This window comes from Anopheles ziemanni, chromosome X (genome assembly GCF_943734765.1).
Source record: "Anopheles ziemanni chromosome X, idAnoZiCoDA_A2_x.2, whole genome shotgun sequence".
In the NCBI taxonomy this organism is placed as follows: domain Eukaryota; kingdom Metazoa; phylum Arthropoda; class Insecta; order Diptera; family Culicidae; genus Anopheles; species Anopheles ziemanni.
Window position 1 is genome coordinate 10,613,040 of NC_080707.1, and position 22,393 is coordinate 10,635,432.

Consider the following 22,393-nt stretch of genomic DNA (forward strand, 5'->3'; position numbering starts at 1 on the left):
TACATGCGCCTGGGCTAGAGGAAGAAACTAAATCTATGGTCAATCTATTCAGCAATCATATTTAAACACAAACGGCCTGTATTTACCTAGGAATTGCAGAACACAAATTGGGTTTTATAGCGACCAACGTTGGAACAACGGATTAGCACGCACGATAATTACGCTGGAAGCAAACAAATGCACTTGAACTGCCTGCTGACTAATATGTGCTCGAAGAAGGTTCGAACGAGGAGACGAAGTTACGCTGAGCTCAAGGACGAATGGGGCCGCTCGAAAGAGGTATATTGACGATTGTTGGCTTTTACCTCCTACAACTAACGGAACAAATCCTCTGGCAAGGTCCCATCGATAGCCTACGTTAGCTGTCTTTTTTTTAACACCCTCCTGGATAGATGCGACGTGCGATGAGCAAGCTTTGTTTATCGCGTTTGTTTTGGAGTACGCACGAACAAGGGACAACAGTACGCGGTAGCGTAAACCGCGCATGTAGTGGGTGCCCCTTGCTTTGAAAAATCTGACAGATTGGCGAATGACAGCTGTTGCGAACTCATAATACGGTAGGGATGTGCATACGATTCCATCGGCACCCGTTCGTTCGTTCATGCAGGAACGGATATTACAGAGTTTATTTATTTATTTACTTCCGCGAAAAGCGTTTGTTGGCTAGCGGAAAATGAGAAGAAAAATTACATGGAAATCTGAACGATGAAGGCATTTTCTGAGTTTCAACGTGGAAAAAGTGTACTGGAATAATGAGTTAAATTCCATTTGTTTGAACCCGTTCAACAAATGGACCCATCACCATCATTTATTTTTGAAATTAATTTGAAACGAATGTATTCAACGTTCGGCCTCAAACGGGGGCAAGGGGTAACATTCGCAGCAGGTCAATTTGAAATAATGGTAATTATTCAATGCATTATCAACCGTGCGTTGTGATAATTATAAGCAATGGAACAGGTGCGCCTCGGTTGCCGTTCCATGTTGTGCCAGGTTTCGGATCGTCATCGGAACCAATCGCCCATGCAGCACAGCACCTAGCACAACTTAGCACAAGATTCTTTTTCGAATCATTCGGACGCAGGCCGTCATACAAGCCGCACGCAGTTTCGGTGCTCGCGTACGTGGTCGTCACCAGCAGCACCACCAAAGTGGTCAAGTGTTCCCTTCTCGCTCTTTCCTCCTATCCGCTTACCTTGCTTGTGCGGGAGTGGAAGCGGCTCCACACGTCACCCGCCCTCTCGTAGGCTTTCGTTCGTGTGCAGATGGTGGTCTAGTCCCCTGTGTGCCGTATCTATGCTAAGAGAATCGACGTGATTTACCTGGTGCAGCATCTGTGCGTTCAAAACCGTGTAGTGTGCTTGTCCCGCGGTGAAAGGTGATGAAATTGGTGGACGACCACGACCCGTGGTCACGAATGTGAGAGGCGGCCGCGTCACGGCACCGATTTCGAAACGGGCGAAGCTAGCCGTCGGTTGAGACATATTAAACAAATAACGTACACTCGCGCGCGCGCCTGCTCGCGCCCATCATCGAAAGATTTATATTTATCTTTGCACTGCCCGCCCGCCTCCGGCAGTCCGAGGAAGCGGGGGGAAGGAAACCCCGTGACGAATATAGGCGGCCCAAGTGAACCAAGCACCATCCGGTGATCGCGTCCATACTGGCGCAAAATAAGCGTGACTCAACGCAGGTGAATCCAACTCGTGCTTCCGCCTGGTTTGACTAAACCTCCTGTGGTCACCTACCGTGGATTTCGATCATCACAATCCGGCATAAGCAAAACCATCACCGCTGCTGTATACGCGATCAACTTACGCTTGTCACTTCTTCGACAATAACTGGGTAAGTTGGGTTCTCCGTTGCTGGGGTGCCTCCCTGTGCCTCTAAATCTGCCCTGCCTTATCATACCCTCATCCGATCGGGGTTCGTTCAGCAATCAACGCTTTCGTGGATTTTTTCCATGCGACAAGTACCGTTCCGATTAATCATAGCCGCCTACAGCCACCGTATCGTGCTACTTTGTCCGCCTGTCCAAACAGTTGGTGTAGGGTCGGGCATACACGAGCGGCTGCACATTCGTCCGTGTGTGCGTGATTGTACGGGCCGTGGTGGTGAAGATCGTTTCCTTAGCATTTTCTTTTCACTTCTCCACCGGTACGAAGGGTTTCCCTTTTAGGATCGATCGACGCCTGGCCGTAAAAGGACAGCATCTTCATGGTCGCCCGCGTTTGTTTTTCCATCCGCCAGCAGATTATTTCCGATGCTGCATCAGCAAAACCAGCGGCTGTGGAATGCATAATACGCAAACTGGCCGCAGGTTGCATCCGCTGTTGGTGCACTGGTGAAGAAATATGAGCCCAAAACAACAGCAATAGGAAAAGTCAAACATTCTAAAATGTCTGCAGTAAACGGAGATTTCCTTCTCCTCCTATCTCGGTTTGATCACAAAGTAAGACGAACAACCGAAAAAAAACGCAAACCATAAAACCCGACACCCAACCGTTCGAACGACCCAAAACATTGGCCAACAAATCAATGCTGCACGCAGAGTGTGTGCGCCCGCCGTAAGCCAAAACCTTTTTGTTGCCTTTCTTCTGCAAATGCAAATAACCGTCGTTAAAGACGGTTGTGGAGTGTTTCCTTCTTATGGCCGCAGCATATCCCTGCATTAGGATTCGTTCCGTGTGTGCCTGCTTCCCTTTGGTTTCCCGGATTTTTTCCGTTTTGCGGCGCCCGGTGGCTGCTGCTCCAGTGACTGCACACAGCATCATCCTGCGGACGGATGGGAACGATTGAGTTATCGTTATTTATGACCCCGGGACGAGGAAAACAACAACCGAAGATAACGTCGTAAAACGACGCTCGCCAGCGGTAATGGTGGGTCGAAAGATGGAACGATGGAGCGTAAGGAAACGACGATAGACGCCCTCGAACATCCTTGAAGGGTTGTTTTCCCTTTCCTTCGCTTTCAGTTTGCAGCAGTTTGGAGGCAATGGACCCGTACCCCCGAAAGGTCAGCGTGCAAAATGGGAAACCCCCGAGAGGGGAGAAGCGATTCGCAATAGAAAATAGAATTTCAGCGGTAAACGATTGCAAAAAGAAACTCGTCATCTGCTGCTTCGAAGCGCCAGATGTTTTTCAGGGTCATGCCTTCTTCTCGTCGATACTGATCTACACCCGGACTTAGTTTTGGTGTGCTCGGGCGTGTCACAAAACCCTCTATTGCTTGTGGGCTTACATTTGCCAATTGCAAGAGCAATTCACTGTCTGTCAATGCGATTTTTGCGCACGCGTCCCGAAGGATTTATCGTTTGTTCGAACGCCCGCGGCTTCAGCTCACGATCGCGATCGACGCGCAATTCACACACACACACACACAACGACAAACCCAAAGACACAGTAATTGCGCTCAATCGTGTGCACACAACACACATACATTTCTATAAACTGAGCAGTAGCAAATGGTTGAATAAACCATGCTTAAGCACGTTAAAAAGTGTCCGATTCTTTCCTCCGGCAGCGTCGAAGGGCGTGAGTGAAGTGGCATTCCCTACGCGGCGTAATTTTGGATGGCGGCGTAAGAGTGGAACAAGGGAAGAGACGAAACATCGTCGTCTCGAGCGACGCCGCGCTGAAGAAAGGCGAGCATAAGAAGAGAAAAACAACATTAGGCTACCGAAAATACAACATACACACATCGTATCTGCATACGCCACAAGCACAGACACACACACACAGTCGTAGGTCGGAGGAGCTAGTAGTGGATATGTGTAGTCGTCGTCATCTATCTAGTAGTGTGTTTCTTAAAACCCACAATATGACGACAACGACGACGACGACGACGACGATCGACCGGACGGATGTTCAATGGGTGACGGCAGGCTGTCCGTTTGCATATGAAATAAGCTCGAAAATATGTTGTGGCGCCTACGCACCGATTGCTTCCCACATGCGTTCCGCCCTGCCCTTCCCGGCGCGTTTCTACAATTTCAACGCACAGTTCTGCCATGCGTATACGATCGTTTAATAATAGAATGTAAACCATTGGGAAATCGACTGCAGGTCGGGGAGTGGATGCGGTGAAACAATCTTCCAATCGGTTCGGAAAGGAATGTAAAAATTCTACCAACCAACGGAAGCCGGAGTTTTGTGAGAGACCGGTGTCCGGAAATGGATCGAAAAAAACAATAGCTCGTAGCAAGTGTGTACAGATTAATGGGAGCAGTTGCTGCTTCGGAGCCAAAACGTTACGCATTATGGAAAGTGCAGGCCGGAAGTAGCAGTTCGTCGCAGGGTGCCTTGCCTTAAAGCAACACCACTAGCAACCGTATGGGGCGACCCACTCGGGATGCTGACCTCTCCCACACTTACAAACACAGGCATTCGCACCATCTCAAGTCGCTTCGCCCACCAAACGAACGATCCAAACCCCGAAAGGTACCCACGTTTCGCCCACGCGAAAATGCGCGAAGAAAATCTGCTCCACATTTCGTCCGTGGGTGGAGGACGCCGGGCTAAGCGCGTTCGTCGCACGTTACCTTGCTCCATTCGAAGTTTCGAACAACTTATCTACTACGTAACCGGTGCACTCTCCAGCTGCACCCGAACGAGTAGATGTAGAGGGTGGGGAGCGGTTTACAAACATCCTTCAGAAGGAGGGGCGGGTGGGCAGTGATAGTTTTTCTTGAACAGAACAATTGCCCACGGTTTTGCCGACGGGAACAGAACAACATCCGCCGTCTCGCGGCTTCGTTCTTGTGGAGGTGTTTTTATGCTGATCTGCGTACTTTGGCTGAGGGTTGACCCTAGGTTCCACTGTCTGGCAGGCACATTTTCTATGAAGTAATCGCTTTTTCCACGAGCAAAAGAGACCAGGCAAGTGCGTTGCGACGCACAAAAACAGTCCCTAGGTCGGATCAGCGCTGGATGCAACGGTAATGGCAAATTCCAGGAAAACATCATACAAGAAGAGTAGCAAAGAAATGAGACCGGCTACTTCTGCTTCTGCGAATTAATAGAGAATGATGCGTAAACTGCATCGCTCGCATTTCAAACTTGCATCAACCTCCTCTCCGTATTTGTTGAATAAAGGAACATGGGTTTCGTCGTTAGTTTTGTGTTCCAGCTTCCAGATTCGCTGGCACTTAACTCAATTGCCTTCGATTGCCTCACGCACCCGGGATCGAGAAGGCCCGATACCAGATGTGCAGACATCCCAGGGTCGGTCCCATTTCGGTTGGTTCCTCTGCCAAGCTATTGTCTGAGATTAGCTGCGCTTCAGTTAGGCATTTTCGGTGCGTGCCGAAACCATCGATTTGAAGCGATCCCATCCAGAACACAGAGCCATTAAGTGCTCACAGATTGCTAGTGTTCTGGTGCTGGAAGAAGACAGCAATCTTTCACTGCAATGTCATAAAGTCTGTAATTTCATTGGATTTTTTCCGTCTGCCGAAGCACGTTAACTGTCAGCACTGTTTGTGGATCTGTCACTGTCAGCTTTAGGACGAATCTTGGAAATAACTTTTAAACAGATTAAAAAAAACAGACTTCATTTGTTTAACAGAGTCTATTTGTTTTCATAATATTTTCTACTAAGAACAAGAAATCACAATATTTGTTTCATCAAATTTGTTTTGACAACAAGTGGCGTTGATTACTATTGTGTTTCCGGGAAAGTTGAAGTAATTATTTCAAGAAGATAGACTTCCCTATAATTGCAATTGATAGACAATTTCTTTCCACTGAAAGTTACGTGTTCCAGCAACATAAAATACCTCGCAGCTTCCCTTGAAGGTCTCGTTGCCTACCGGAAAAATCAAGTTTTCCCTGCTTCACGCGGCTGTGTGAGTCACATCTGATCTTGTCCCGCGTCTTAACGCTGATGCGTGTATGTGTGTCGACGAGTGCACCGGCGTTATTCTCTACAATGCACTGCAAAACACCATCTCTCTTTAGTGTTGCCAAAAACCGCACTGGCCTGTGCACCGCCGAACATAGGTGACAAGGGGTAGCTGGCGGGTGTGTGCAGGCAATACTTGCGTGTCTAATTTTATCTGCTGGCGAACGCCACGTCAAATGAGTCACAACACCAAACGAGTTGACTAATGCGTCCGCTTAGTTTTTCTCGAAAATCGAATGCAATCGACTGCAGGGAATTTTCGGGGTAAACAGTGCATCGTCTCCGTCTGCAGCAGCCACTTCAGAAATTGCCAACAAGAAGTTTCTGATGACTGCTTTCCTTTCCTACCATTCCCCTGCACTTCTGGGGGTGGATCAGGGGTGGGTTGTGCAATGGGGCGAGGAGTTCCTTTATTGAACCATAAAAAAACGCCCTATTGCACCCACAGCCTTGACCTCATTTGTTGCCATCGCAAACCTTTCCAGTTTCTCCTGCACACACTGTTCGATGTCCTTCAATCCACAGACTGTCACAGTTTTAAAAAGGCAGCCGCACAGGGGAAGATAAAGAAAACAACAAGACCGGCAATCATTTACGATATCTCTTGTGCTACGTAGCATTCATCTTGTAGGAGAAAGTGGGGCCAGAAGCACCAACATGTTTTGAACCGAATTATGCAATCTAGAAAAAGGATGTACATTAGAATTAAACAGATAAAACAGGGTTAACCAAATTGAGTGTTGAAATGAGATATTACTATCAAACAGACATGCATCAAGTACACCAATATGTTTCTTGACGCATATACAAGAGCGTTCAATCATTTACTCTTGTATTCCTTTTGTGGAGTACTTACCAAATGCTTTATTTTTGACATTCCATACAAAATTAAATGATGAAAAATTCATTACTAAACGAATCTTCATTTAAAGATGGAAACAAACTCAATTGAAATTTTTGATCCGGTGAAATGGGGGTTGGGGATTATAAATATACCAACACCATCAAATACACTATCACCCCAATAAATAGCTCCAGTTTGGGCCATTTTACTCCACAATTTTTAACGAATTTTCCTGAAAAAAAAAGAGTCGGAATATTGCTTTCATATACTATGGTAATAGAAAAGATGTTGGAAATTTCGATTGGCCTGACAGAAATGATTGTTTTTAGGATAAGGGGTGGTGCATATTGCCTCGCCGTACCTTACATCAGCAGTTCGTTTGGGAGAAAGTAGATATTTTTGTTGTGGAGTTTTTTGTTCCATTTCTATCAAAATAACGTTTATCTACCGCGCGGAATTTCCCAGTCGTTTGTTGTTGTTGTTGTTTTTGTTGTTGTTGTCGTCTTAAACAACCTCTGCTTCAACGTTGTTTCGTCAAGGCTGTAATTTTGCATTGCCACTTTCGCCAGTGCATCCATCCGCTTTAATCTTTTACGACCCGACCTGGTTTCCCCGCGAGAAGGAGAGAAGGGGATTTGGAAATGGTTGGACTCGTCACCGTGTAGTGCGAGTGTTGGCGCTTACGTCATCGCTCGGTACACAGCGTCGTCATCGGTCCGTTCGAAGAAGCACGTCGTCTTCCGTTAGCGGCTGCCGTCGATGACGCGGCTCCGATTGCGGGACTGTGTCGGATTCCACAACTCGTTATTGCTCGCCGATGCTGCGGCCGGCGTCCCTTGTTCCACATACCGTGTTGCCTCGGGACGGCCATGAATCAGCGTTTGACAGGATAAGAGTGCTTCACAAAACAAGCCTTCATCCCTGGCGGGAGCAGATGAGTCACTGTGAATGTTGCTCCAGTATTACATTGCTCGAACTGTGTGGCTTCGGTAATGTGATAATTGTTGCAGAATACGACGGCAATTACTCAGTCGTAATAGGGTAATGACAAGGGTTAACCTTCTGACACCGGTCCGAAACAATTCGGTAGCCATGGCACGGGTTGCTCCCGGGGATATCCATCTCCTAATGACAGTAATAAAGTGAAACACTGCGATCGAACAACTGGAGATAGCCTTAGGGCCGTTTGGGAAAAAAGAGTTAACGCGTCCTCGACGGCTACTGTCGCCGAGCGAGGGAAGCGTTCGTGGAACCCTTTTCGAGTTTAACGACCTCTTCCTTTTGCCGACCCTGCTCGGCCCGCTTGGCTGCATTCGTTTAACGATCCTACCCGGATGAATTCATAAATAATGATTTTCGCTGCAGTTAATTGTTTCCAAGAGATAAACTATGACTGCCACTCGGTCAACGATGCTCGAATTTACAGCGTTGTTTTTTAAAATCAATCTTCGTCCTGTATAGGAAGGATTGAAAGAAGATGAAATATTTATTGCGTTGTTAACCAGCGGGACGCCGTTTCGCCTTTGCGGTCCCATATCCTAGCACCACCACAATGGAAGATCGTAAACAGACGATCATTCATGACATGGACGTAGGAGAGAGCGACATTAACACTAGAGCTTCATTTTGACTGATCTGATGCACGACCTTTATATATTGATTGAAATGTCCATTTCAATGAAGTCGAAAGTGAAGATTTCTTTTTGTATTGCCAAGTTGCAACCAGTTTGACTGAGTCAATAATGCGAGTGTTAACAAAATTAAGAACTAAATTAAACTTGAAATTTATTATCCGTTGGTAAAAATTCTGCAGTGAATAATGAACGCTCACGACGTGATTATACCAATTCGAAAAAATTGCTTTTTAAGTCACGCTCGCGAGAAAAACTCGAGTAATATTGTTAGTCGTTTTAAACATTAGTATTAGATATCGAGCTATGAATTTTACATAAACGCTTACATAATGTGGCTTTACATCAAAAACATTTAACAATCCAAATCCTGGTAGTTCTAGGGTTAAAGAGTGCGATAGTTGAAAATGTTAACTGACGCTTCTGGAGCTGCTGTTCTAGTTGAAAACCGATCGTTACTTTGTTTACCTACCTTTTTAGTGTTGTTTGCGAGTTACGCCGTTGACATCTCATCTTCATTTGTCTTGTTATCGCAAGCATCGTTAGGTTGATGAAGAAATTTGCTGATTTGCAAAACGTATTGTCACACGGTTAAAAGTGCATCGTGTTTCGCTCCATTTAAGGTACGAGAGAATGTAGGTCTGCATGAACTTAAAAGGGAACACCATTTTCGAGACGGAGTACCGTGGTTTTCGCTACCGTTCTCCGTCCTCCAAAAGGGAGCGGCTGCCAGGTCCCATCTCCCATCCCCCCAGACCATGTTCAAGCTATCACGGGGTGAATTTTCCCACTGGGGACCATTGCTGTGTGTGTGTGTGTGTCATCAGCGCACCCAGAATTGCGATAAAGAACCAACCGGGGTGTGACCTGGCGGTGACCAAACCGGGTATGGAGTCAGATGTTCTCGCTTTCGCTTTTCTAAATTTCACTGTTTTTACTTTTGTGTTCCCAATGGAGAGGCAGAAACCTCGCACACCCAGGGATATGGGTGTTGTTGGGTGTGTCCAAATGTGACTCAATATTAGTAGCGGCCCTTGACCCCGCGAAGTACGTAACCCCTGGATATGGGGTGGGGCAAAGTGGGCTGCAGGAACTAAATATATTTGTTTTCGACATGAACGACATCTGTCAGATCGTGGCGTTCGTTAATTTGTAGTTTAAGGCAACCTTCTGCAATCCCGTTGCGTGTGTTGTTGTGCGCTCCTATATCGACGGTGGCGACGTTTATCAAAGCGAATTATCATTCCCTCCGTTGCCGGTTGGGAGCATTATCTGCCGTAATGGGTTGGTATGGGTGTGGCACCGTCGGTGGCCCGGGAGTGGTTTATTTATGATTGTTATCAGCAAACCCGGCTCTCATGTTCATTCCGTTTTGCCTGTTCACAGTTCGCTCCGTTGGGTCCGGAATTCAGCATCGAGGAGAATCAACGCGCGCAGCCCCGATCAATCTAGTCAAAAACGAAACGATTGCGCCGATCGTAACGCCCCTATCAACCGGAGCCGACCGACCACCGACCGCTTCCGTCCAATCAACCGCTCAATCGATACGAAAGTTAGTTCGAGTTAGTCCTCGCACCATGATTGGCAGCAGCACGGCGCTGGCCACGATGGTGATGCTGGTCGCGCTGGCGCTCCTAGCGCTGACCGTCGACAGCAGCGCAGGGCAGGTGGCGTCTTACCAGCTGACAACCTGCCCGGGCAAAACGACCTGCAGCCAGTGCATCCAGACGACCAACTGCCGCTGGTGCAAGAAGCCCAACTTCACACAACCGCGGTGCCACGGCCAGATCGAGAAGTACTGCCCGGAGGAGTACACCGTCGATCCGAGCAACGAGTTCCGGCTGCTGCTGGGCCGCGAGCTGACCAAAGCGACCAAGCGCGTTGGCGCGCTGGACGGGCAGAGCGAGCGGGAATCGTACTACTCGTCGAGCCATTACCAGTCCTCGTCGTCGTCGCACTCGTTCCAGCAGTCGTCGTCGTCCTCGTCGTACGAGTCGGAGTCAGCCGCCGGTAGCATTGTGCAGATTTCGCCGCAGAGCGTCAGCCTCAAGCTACGTTTGAGTGAGTATGCAAACGGCAAACAGCAACAACCAATTTTCAACTAACCGCTCTGCAACTAACGTTGCTAAATGCTCTCCGCAGATGAAGTATACCGGCTCAACGTCAACTATGCCCAGGCGGAAGACTATCCGGTCGATCTGTACTATCTGATGGACCTGTCAAAGTCAATGGAGGACGACAAAACGATCCTGTCAACGCTCGGTGCACATCTCGCCTCGGAGATGCGAAAGATTACCAACAACTTCAAGCTCGGCTTTGGCTCGTTCGTCGACAAGGTGCTGATGCCCTACGTTTCGACCGTTCCGAAGAAGTAAGTACTGCCCGTCCGACGATTCGGATCAACTGTGCAACCACTGGCGTCGTCCGGAAGCCAAAAGCATACGGAACACACACGGTGCAAACGCCGGTGCTAGTCTGTGGCTCTTCCGATTCCATATGTACTCGGAATCGGTTGTTTTTGTTCCGCCGTTTTGTTTCTGCTGTCCGCTGCCGTTTTTTGGTGTTACGTTACATTACGATTTCAGCCGCAGGCGAGCATTGGAAGTGAACATCTTTTTTGCATCAGCAGCAGCCACCTCCCACAGGCAACATTCAGCTTCCAGGTGTCATCAAGCTACGTCAGAGGCCGAAAAACAGCACCATTCGCATGCATTCCTCTGACCACGTTCTCTTCATCTCTCTTTCTCTCTGTTTTTCCTACGACTCTTTTGACACACTCGAATGCGTGCGCGCGCTCGCTCGCTTGAACAACACACAGGCTGGAACATCCATGCGAAGGATGCAATGCCCCGTACGGGTATCTTCACCATATGTCGCTTAGTTCGGATTCCAACCTCTTCACCGTAAGTGAGATCAAAACACAGCAGAACATTATTCCCACCCCTCGATCATGTTCTTATTTCAAGATAGTTTTTGGTTTGCCTTCAATGTGTAGTTCAATGTTGTTGTCTAAGTTCGAGTAAAAAGGGAAACGATTTAAACAAGAGCATCCTTACAGCAAACACACACATGCGTGCGCGTAGTGCGATTTAGCCAATGGTCATACACACCTTCGCGAATTATCTCTAGCAACACGTTCACTGAATGTGCACAAATAGCACATTGTTGTGGTGCAGACACCTGACAGTCAATGTAACCTACTCCGGATGAAATGTAACCAATCGATGCTTTCTCTCTAGCTCACGCTTGTCTCAATTATCCCCCACGTAAATTGGTTAGATTCCTCAGATTGAGAATGTTCCTTAAAGAATGGATATCATGATGATGTATTATTAGTTTCGTTATCAGTTTTTTCTACCCTCGTCATACATTTTGATTTCCATCGATCGTCAAAAGTCGTCATTATCCTTCCCAGCCGATGATCATACATAACTGCTTGATGCGGCCGTCACTCACAAGTCCAATCCTTTTGCAAACGAAAAAAGGAATGTTTATGGGGAGAGGAAAGCCATTCAGTCTAATGGCGCACCTAATGGCGTCAGAATGAAAGGCCGGAAACGACGAGCAATATCCTGTTAATCCGGAAAATAACCTGACAGCTGACAAATAGCAGCAACACAAGGTTGATTGGGCTCGTCGCAAAACGGCTACCGTTTACGCTTTTCTTGGACCCCCCCACCCCCTCCTGTTCGCTAGAGGTGTTTTCTTTTCACATCGTTTGACCGACTACTCATCCCTCCCCCGATCGATTATCGGGTCAGGATCTTTATCGTATCATCGCATTCGGTTTCGATTTCACTTCTCCACACCGCGTCCTTCGGTGGAAGCGGCGGTGACGTTTACTATATTCGTTCTATTTCATGCTTGCTTTTTTTCTGATTGTAGTAAAAGTCGCAGAAACATGTAAATGTGGTGACAAGTCGCAGAAACATGTAAAAGTTGTGTGTTGCTATACAATTTGACGTTTGCCTATTTTTTTTTAAATGTTTCTACATCGGCATTAAAACCAAAAATCCTATGCCACAGTGTGTTACATATCCTGTGTGTGTGTGCCTTTTTCACGCCATTATCGCTGACTGTGTGTATTGTTTGTTAGTTAGTTTGTTTGTTTGTTTAACCCTTTTTGCTCATCTGTAGTATTCTTTAGTTGCTTTACAATGTGTGTGTGTTTTGTATTGTATTTTTCTATGGGTTCATAATTCTTGTCCTTGGGATATAGAAGAGTAGCGTTGTATGGTGTTAAACAGTCTTATAGAAGACTGCGTGTGTGTGTGTGCGTACGTGTGTTGTTTTTTGTTGTGTATTGCATTACTTCCAACGGCTCCGTTGTTCTGATTTTCCAGGACATTATAACCATTTCGATCAAATTCGCGTGTTACGTTTTCTAAGTGATTTTAATTTGATAAATGGCTATTTTTTCCCATCCATGATCTCATGCTACCATTTCCGCTCCCGGTCATTTCCGCACTGAAGTAAGGCGCATATAACCGGGGACGAAACTGTAACACCGGAGCAACCATAAATGGATCAGCAGATACAGCGGAAGCCTTACATCCATCACTCCCATATCAATTTACGAGCAAAAGTTCACACGTTTTAAACGTTTAAGCATATTTTTTGTGGGTAGAATTGGTATTAGCTGTATGTAGTAGCTGTAGAAGTGTATATTTATGTCGTTTATGTCGTTTATGTCGTGTGGGCGTGGAGGCGCCCCGTCGTATTCAATGTTTTATCGTGGGTGCGTACACCCTGCAGCCATCTGGGGTAATCATTAGCATCATTGCCACATGCTTTGGGTTTGTACTCATCGGCGGATCATCGTTCGTACCAGGGAAGAACAGTTTTCTCAACTTTCCACTCTCTCCCTCTCTCTCTCTCTCCCTTTTGGTTGGTTAAATTTGGCTTTCCAGTCTGAAACGTGTGTGCTGCAAGTGGCGATTACGTGGCTGCACTTAGCAGACGCTGCACGAGCGCGCTTATCACGTTGTTTTCACTCCATCAGTTCCGCCTGGTTGTGGCAGCGACCGCAACAGCAGCGACAGTCCTCCAGCAGTACGTGCGGGATCAGCTCGAGTCGCGTCAGAACTTATCTGCCACTGCTGTGGCGGCCTATCAGCCTGGCGGTATCTCAGGGTTAATTAGCTTACGGGTTTGCTCTTTGCCGTTGTTCACCTCGGAGACATCGCGAGCTGTCTATCTCTGGCTCTAGTGCAGCCGGTCGGTTTGCGTGATCGCCCGACAACGCAGCAACAACATCAGCCCCGATCCTCCCGCTGCTGAGCGTGTCCTATTTCCACCCACTTCTTGATTGCGTACCTGACGGTTTACACCTTTAATTTACAGCAAAATGTAACCGGTTTCCGCTCGTGTTCCGCCCGAAACCCACGCACCGCACCGGACGGCCGGTGATACGTCCGGTTTGGCGTATTTTATTTCCAGCTTTGTGCGTGCTCTTCTCATTACGTCCCCCGTTTCTTCTCACGTTTCTTCTCTTCCCAGTTTACGCGAGCCGTGCCCCAGTTGCGTCGCGCCATACGGCTACCATAACCTAATGCCACTGAGCACCGATGCCAATCTTTTCTCCGTAAGTGTAACCTGGCGCCCCTCCCGACGCCTCCGACGAGACCTTGAGGGCTTCGGGGGCCGGGGGGCGGGAAAGCGAAAGCTAAAACTACAAAACACCATCACCAAAAAACAAAAAAAAACAAAAAAATAAAACACAACCACTCGATCCTTCTCACAGCCTTCCTGCGCTCCATCCGTCTTCCGTCCTGCATTTCACAACCACACACAATACGTAGAGGCCGCGCATTAGTAGAATGCTATAACCCCGCGTCCACACGGCATCGTAGCGTAGCGATTTTGGCACTCCGTCGTAGTGTCAACTATTTTTTATGGCCGTGGCTAAGGCCTCTCGACCAGCATTTACACTACGACGGAGTGTCAAAATCGCTACGCTACGATGCCATGTGGACGCGGGGTAAAACAAAACAGAGTTCTGTTTATTGGCGATTGCAGAGGGGATACGGCCTGCAAACTCTGCTTCTAGAGAAACAATAATAGGCACAACTACCCTATAATTCTTGCTATACAAGATTCCCTCACCAAACCATAACCATTCTTGATCCAGTTTGTTAGTTTGCATCCATCTTGATTTGTTACGAACACACACACTGAACACACTGAAAACGCAATAAAATTGGATCGCAGTTCGGTATGGTTTAAAGGCTTCCTTCCTGTGTGTAACAACGACACGGATGCTATTCCTTAACCCTTTGCTCCTCTCGAGCTTCATTCGGTCAGAATAATATACAAACAATACTTTGCACTGCCGACTCCTAGCAACACTACGATTTGTTTTCCTGGCAGCCATTAGAGAGCAGGAAAATAGTCATCCATGCTGCGACACTCCATGGTCATCACAGTATCATCCACCACTCTCCTGCAACCATCCTTCTCCCCCCCTTTCCTCGTGATATACCTCTTCAGAATTCGTTGCTGATTTGAAGGTTTATCCCCGTTTGCGTTGGTGCTTGGTGTGTGCGTGTGAAGTGTGAGTTGTTCGGTTACCCGATTTGTGATTTGTTCCTACCGTGCTAGCGTTTTTTTTTTCCCGTGGCAATGTACAAACTGTCCCCCGGTGGTGTGTGTCCCCCCCTCTTCCCCTTGGGTGGTAGAAGAATGCGGTCCCCAAACACGGAAGCTTCTCGCTGTATCACGGGAAGCGGAACATGCTTCTCTAATGCTCACTCCCCTCCCCCCTCCGTCCCTTAGCTGTTAAAAGACAAAGCTGAGATGTTCGTTTCTCGTTCCTGGTTTTGGGGTTGCGTTTGTTTTTGCAATAGAGTAGAATTTCACGCTAAACGTGTCGGTTGCCTTTCCGGCGAAGCTTCTGCCAAAAGCCATTCGGAAGCCCTTCTCCCGTGCAAACACATCGATCGTGTGCGGACACGTTTCACTCAAGTTTAACTAATGGTTTTTGGTTTTTAAAAATTGTTTTTACCTAATCGATTTGGTTGGTTTAAAACCATTCGCCTTCACGCTTCCGATCGCAGATGCCGTTGACAGGCGAAAGGGGGGTTGATTATGTGCTTTCCCCGGCTGTGTGTCGTCTTGTCCTGTTTCCCATTCCAACTCCACTAAGGGTTGAGTTACACTCTGCGCCGTTTTAATTACCATCCATCTTCGATGTACGGATGCTAAACATAGCACCTTCATTCAACCATTTAGTGAGTACGGCATCGATGGAATGCATCTCCACCAACAACTTCGCATGAACGCATGAATAAATTTTCATTTTGTTCGATGGCAGTTTCGCCAGCATGAGGATTTCAATAGTTTATTCGTTTGTTTATGTTGCATCCATACTTGTTCTGTGTCTTGTTCTGTTCGCTCGTTTGGCAACCCTCATGTTTGTTTCCCTGATGTGTACAGCGTTTTTCGTCGACCTCTAAAGGCTTGGTCAAAACTCTCAACGCATGCTTGCTTGCGTGGTGTGCAGTGTTCTTTGCCGTCATGTTGGCAGTTGTTGTCTCCACTAACAATAATTTATTAATTGTACCGCTTTGATTGCTAATTTATGTTGAATTTTCAATTTGTTTGCGCTTTGGTATGAGGTACAGAGGTTTCTAACACTGCTGCTTTAAGGAAACTGGGTGTTGGGTTTAACGAAAAGCAAGGTTTAGAATGTTAACAGCACAACTGGTAGAGTATGTTTGTCGCACGCGACAGATTGCATGAACCGTAGAGCACTTCAGTTAACACGCTAGACACTTACGCACACTGTTACTACACGGGGTGGCTAGTAGAGCAAGCAGCAGTCAGCACTGCTGGGGGCGCCCAGTACGAGCGAGCCGGATTAACGTTTACCCTCCTATCGTTTCAACAGCAAGAGGTCCAGCGGGCGAACGTGTCCGGCAACCTGGACGCCCCGGAAGGTGGCTTCGACGCGATCATGCAGGCGATTGTGTGCCGCGAGCAGATCGGCTGGCGCGAGAAGGCCCGCCGCCTGCTGCTGTTCTCGACCGACGCCGGCTTCCACTACGCTGGCGACGGCAAGCTCGGCGGCGTCATCACGCCGAACGATGGCGACTGCCACCTCGACCACAACGGACGCTACACGCACTCGACGACGCAGGACTACCCGAGCATCTCGCAGATCAACCTGAAGGTGAAGCAGAACGCAATCAACGTGATCTTCGCCGTGACGCAGGAGGAGCTGTCGGTGTACGAGAAGCTGTCCCGCCTGGTGGAGGGCTCGTCCGCCGCCAAGCTGTCCAACGATTCGTCCAACATAGTGGATCTGGTGCGCGACCAGTACGATGTAAGTGCTCACACGGCCAGAGGCGGATTAAGCATTCTAGGGGCCCCAAGCAGCTAAAAGTTGGAGGACCCAAAAACATGCAATACTTTCATCAAACAATTCTATATCCAAAAATTTATAAAATTTCAATTTAGATTAAACCACATATTTTTAATGAGCAATCGAATTTAAATTAAAGTACAATGTTCCTTAGTGGTGTGGTATTCGATTGTAACAACGCCATTGCCAAAAAGCCTGGTTTGCAAAGCCTCAATTGATGCAAAAACATCAATAACTTTTCCACGAGTATCATTTTGTATGAACCAATTAGACAAGTAATTTATTTTAGTTTTTTTAATGAATTGGTTTTTGTGATTTAAAATTGACATTTTTTAAATGTTTAAAATAGAAAAAAACACGAATAATGTTAATCAAAGTTACTAAATTTGGAAATGTGCAGCACATTACTTTTGCCAATCCATGTCCATTATTCATAAGCTATTGTGAGATTTTTTCTCTTTTTTAATCAAACTTTTACACTGATCTCTTTAATTTACGCCTGTGCATCAATCTAATATTTTAACCTAAAAAAAAACGGCACCTGTTTTGCATCAATACACAATTCAGATAAGCTGGATCATTCCGACATTTTCATATTCTTGATTTACTTTCATTCAAAAGTAAATTCATAACCTCATCACGCATTTGATAAACAAGCAACTTTGTTGTAAAAGAATAAAAATAATTCCAATATTACAATTTAAAAAAAACAATTGGGTAAAACGATGGGGCCCCTCGAAAGCTCGGGGCCCAAGCAACTGCTTAGTTTGCTTACCCTATGATCCGTATCTGCACACGACGATGAGGTAGAACAGTCAAGCGCACATTTTAAATGTTTGATGAATTTCTCGACGGTTTTGATTCAAAAACACGAAACCATGGCGCTACGGTAGTATGCAAAAAGGCTTGTTACTAGACATGTATGCAATCAAGTACGTCACTTGACACAATTTACCTTTCCGACAATCGACCAACAGAAATAGTCTGCGCAAAGTCATACGAAATGAGTGCATTTGTGGGATTGGTTAGTCGATTGTCTGAAAGGTATTATTTGGAACGATATTTGGAAAAGCTCAATGTCTCAAAAACGGGTAGATTTGGGCAGCAGAATTTATGTTTACATATGTATTATTATGGAGTTACCTTATGAGACTTTTTTTCTGTATTCCTTTCCAAAGAAAACCATGTTTAATCAAAATGCTTGTAGCTATTTGAACGAGAATCTTGTACTGACATGTTTAATGTACATCTTTTCAGCATCGCTTGAAATCAAAGACATATTTTAATCCGTTTTAAATTGTCTAAACCACACCTAGTACATAATGCGTAATAATATGCATATTGCATAGCAAATATAAAATGTAAATATTGAGCAATGCTGCGAATTGATACGAAGGCTTTTTTATTAGCTAACTTTCCAGTGCTTAGTTAAAGTTTTAATTTGGTTGTACTTTTGCTGTTTCTTTGGCAGAAAATCTCTTCGTCGGTGGAGATGAAGGACAATCGGACGGACAACGTGATCGACGTGAAGTACTACTCCCGGTGTCGCAACACCAGCAGCCAGCTGCAGCAGACGAACCGCTGCGAAGGGCTGAAGGTCGGCGACGTGGTGACGTTCGAGGCGCACATTACGCTGCTCCAATGCCCGAGCGATCCGCGCGACTGGCACCAGGTGCTGCAGATCTACCCGGTCGGCATCAACGAGAGCCTGACGGTCAACATCGAGATGCTGTGCAGCTGCGACTGCGAGCAGCCGGCCGACCCGGAGTACCGCGAGAAGGCTAGCGAGTGCAGCAACGCCGGCACGTACAAGTGCGGTATCTGCGAGTGCGACGGCAACTATCACGGTCAGCACTGCGAGTGCTCGGCCACGGACAGCCTGCTCGAGCCGGGCATGGTGGACGCGTGCCGGATGTCCAACTCGTCCGACGAGTGCAGCGGCCGGGGCCAGTGTGTGTGCGGGGTGTGCGTGTGCGAGCGGCGCCCCAATCCGGACGAGGTGATCGAGGGCAGGTACTGCGAGTGCGACAACTTCTCGTGCGATCGCCCGGGCGGGCTGCTCTGCTCCGGCCCGGACCATGGCCGGTGCGTGTGCGGACAGTGCGAGTGCCGGGACGGCTGGACTGGCCCCGCCTGCGACTGCCGTGCGAGCAACGAGACGTGCATGCCGCCGGATGGCGGCGAACTGTGCTCGGGCCACGGCGAGTGCGAGTGTGGCACCTGCCGCTGCTCGGTGGACGCGGACGGGCGCTACACGGGGCGCTACTGTGAGAAGTGCCCGACGTGCTCGGGCCGGTGCAACGAGTTCAAGCACTGCGTCCAGTGCCAGCAGTACCAGACGGGCCCGCTCGCCAACGCCGACGACTGCGCCACCAACTGCACCCTGTTCGTGCCGGTGCCCGTCGAGAAGGTGGTCATCGACGAGCAGCGCAACGACAACAAGTGCACGTTCTACGACGAGGACGACTGCCGGTTCGAGTTCTCCTACAACGACAGCGACCAGGATAAGGTGGTGGTTATGGCGCAGGAGCAGCGCGAGTGCCCGCCCAAGGTGTTTATGCTCGGCATTGCCCTCGCGGTCATCGCCGCCGTCGTCCTCATCGGCATGGCAGTGCTGCTGCTCTGGAAGGTTCTCACCTCCATCCACGATCGCCGAGAGTTTGCACGCTTCGAGAAGGAGCGCATGATGGCCAAGTGGGACACGGTAAGACGCTCATCTCAAGTAACAACTTCCAAACAACTTTTGTCAAAGTTTTGGCAAATTGGATGAGGGTTTTACACTGAGCAATGACAGTTGCCACCTCTTATAGGAAGCTATAAAACCGAGCATTAAGTTTAGATTTTTGTCAAATTGAGTTTGTGAATATACTCTCAGGCTCGTCTTAAACCCTTCGCTTAACTCTGTATCAAAGCCCCAAAGATTTAACTATGTCTTGTCAGGGAATCAAGAACGTTATTGCTATGTCATTTGGTTTTGTTTTGCGTCATGTGTCATAAATGGAGGAAAATCAAATGTTAAAAATACTGTAAATGGTATTTCAAACCAAACTAAACGTTCCTCGAACATTGGCCATGAAAGTCAATATTAAACAAAATGTTTGAAGGATTCGATTCGAGCTTGATTGTTTTGGCAGTTCATTCAATGTTATTAGAGTAACCTAATGCTACCACAAGGTTTTCAGGCCATTACCTTTGGTTACGTATACTCCATGTTTAAACTATTTATACTAAGTAGACCATTTGAGCAGTAACAAAAAGTGCTAAAGGTTGAAAGGTGTGTTAACCATATTTGTTTAACCTCAACAAAACTGGAAGCGTGTTACTACGACAGCTTAAGGCAAAGGAATCCTTTTTTATTTATATAATAATTTATGTTTGTATCAAGCGTCAGCTATAGTTATATTTCGATCATGTGTTCTATGCTTTATATACGGACTTGCCTAGGTTTTAATTGCGTTCTGTACAAAGGTTAAAGTTAACACGGTTTTATAAAGGTTTTATCACAGCATGCAATTATTTTTCTGCTAAGATGAGATAGTATTAACAACATTGTTCGAATTTAAAACGTACGCACCATCATCATCATCATCAGCATATTAATGGTTTCTTCTTTTCTTTGTTGTTTCATTTTAGGGAGAAAATCCTATCTACAAGCAGGCAACGACCACCTTCAAAAATCCAACGTACGCTGGAAAGTGAGCGCACACTTGGGAAATTCCATCTACTTAACGATCGCCCTCCAAGCACATTTCTTTTAAATCATCGACCATGCCCCCTTCCTTGGCAGTGGCCCATCAAGCATCGCAACTAGCAGACTGATCTGCGACTTATAAAATCGTATTTACTTTCCCTGTGTGTGTGCTATGGCTTCTAGCCTTCCATCGAGATGTGGATGAAGTCATCCGTCCGATTTCGAGAATAAGAAAAGGAAACACATTCGTACTATACCGGGGCTTACCGGAGAAGAGCACATGAAGCTTAATGCGATAGTGAATAGACTTTAGGGCCAGCGGTATAACAAAAGTATCTCCCTTGCCTTCGTGTGGCTATTTCTGGTTTTTTCAAGCTCTGTGTAGTAATACTAGACTACTACTCATCATCTATTAAGCTGCTCTGATTGTTTATTTTTCATGTGCTGATTTCACTTAACAATTCATTCATCAAACGACACCTATTTGTCGAAATCAGTTGCTCTGAAACGCATCGTCATCTGCAAACAAAACTCAACAGCGTTGAACACAACGTGACCGAAACCGTTTGACGATTGATGATTACATTCAGAACACCCACCAACTGCGACGGATCGGTGTGTTAGGGATTGCCATGTCGTATGAAGAGCAGCACAAATTTCGGCGAGTGGCCGTTTGGTTGGTCGCGTAATTTGGCTGCTTCTAACGCGATACTAGTCTTTTATTTTCAACTCATATTGTGTCTTCCACAACCCTACCCTGTGTGTGAGTGTTTGTGAGTGGGTGCGCACACTTGAAGGATAAGCATGACGAGTAAATGCCATACTCCGTAATTCAGCATACGTATGTGAAGAATATATCATACAGCGACAAGGGAAAGAGAGGAAGATAAAAATTGTGTCAAATTGAACGAATTGAGTTAAGCTCACAAAAACGCGAAAATTTTAAAGATATTAACCTATGTGAGAAACGAAGGGAAGCGAACGAATGTGTAGTGTAATGCACCAGTAGAAAAAGAACTGGTATATGAGGGTTTAGATGTTAATAGAGGTATACTAACGAATAAAACCCCTTGTTTGCAGTTAGCTAATATCGTGACGATCGAATGTGGAAGCAATCTTTCTAATACAATACTGTTTAAAATGTTTAACCTAGACACTGTTTTTATTAATAACTCGCGAAGTGACACTCCGTTACTTAAGTTTTCGTCACTGCCAACTGTAGTGATACGGTGAGGATGAAAATTACAAACGTAATTGATGTGCAAATGAAACTAGAACACTTTCGGTTTTCACTTTCTTTGATGTCGTATTCAGCTGACTAATAAAAATCGTATTTTTAACGTATACGTTATCGAAAAATCCTGCAACAATCTCGTTTGAATTGAACCGAGAATAGAATTTAGCCAAAATGAATGCCTTTTGATAGAAAACGAACGTCTGTAAAGCAAGAGACGTTGAACACTTTCTAACTACAAATATTAATCTATTAATAGACTTAGGACTCGTAGGTAAAGCAATGCAGAGGAGAACTTACAAAACCGTTGCCCTTAAGTGCCTTCAAGGCAGACACTGCCCCCTCAAAAGCGGAACAACAATCAGATGCAATCTGTAAGCAATACTGGAGTCGACGGAAGAACGAAACTTTCGGCGACATTTGTGCCACTAAAAACTGAACCGTTTTGGTCGGAATTTTACGAACGCTTTTTGTTTTTGCAAAACGCGACACTTGAGCGAACGAACGAGCGAGGCCTCGGCATGGTTAGGAATGATTTCAATCGTTGATTAGATTATTGATTATTAATGCTTCTCCTCTCATGGGGGCGACACTTCGTTTCACTTTGTATTTTTTGGTAGTTTCATATGTTTTGTTAGGATCGCTTTGCGGCGTTGAGTTACATTAGTTGATGTGAATTGTCTAAAATTGAAATTACAGTACAATTAGATTCACGTTTATACAGATTTC

At 46.5% G+C, this 22,393-nt stretch overlaps 1 protein-coding gene across 2 annotated transcripts; it reads left to right on the plus strand.

Annotated features, from left to right (window-relative positions):
- Positions 1 to 9,774: 9,774 nt before the first annotated feature.
- LOC131291349 (integrin beta-PS) lies at positions 9,775 to 21,249 on the plus strand. Of its 2 annotated transcripts, none has more exons than XM_058320550.1 (6): positions 9,775 to 10,438; positions 10,520 to 10,748; positions 11,196 to 11,280; positions 16,266 to 16,700; positions 18,211 to 19,443; positions 20,373 to 21,249. In XM_058320550.1, the coding sequence occupies exons 1-6, from the start codon at positions 9,955 to 9,957 to the stop codon at positions 20,436 to 20,438; spliced, it is 2,532 nt and encodes an 843-aa protein (XP_058176533.1). In that variant the 5' UTR covers positions 9,775 to 9,954; the 3' UTR covers positions 20,439 to 21,249. The 2 variants fall into 2 exon arrangements, with proteins under 2 accessions (XP_058176533.1, XP_058176534.1); XM_058320551.1 differs by lacking the exon at positions 11,196 to 11,280 and adding an exon at positions 13,877 to 13,961.
- Positions 21,250 to 22,393: the final 1,144 nt, after the last annotated feature.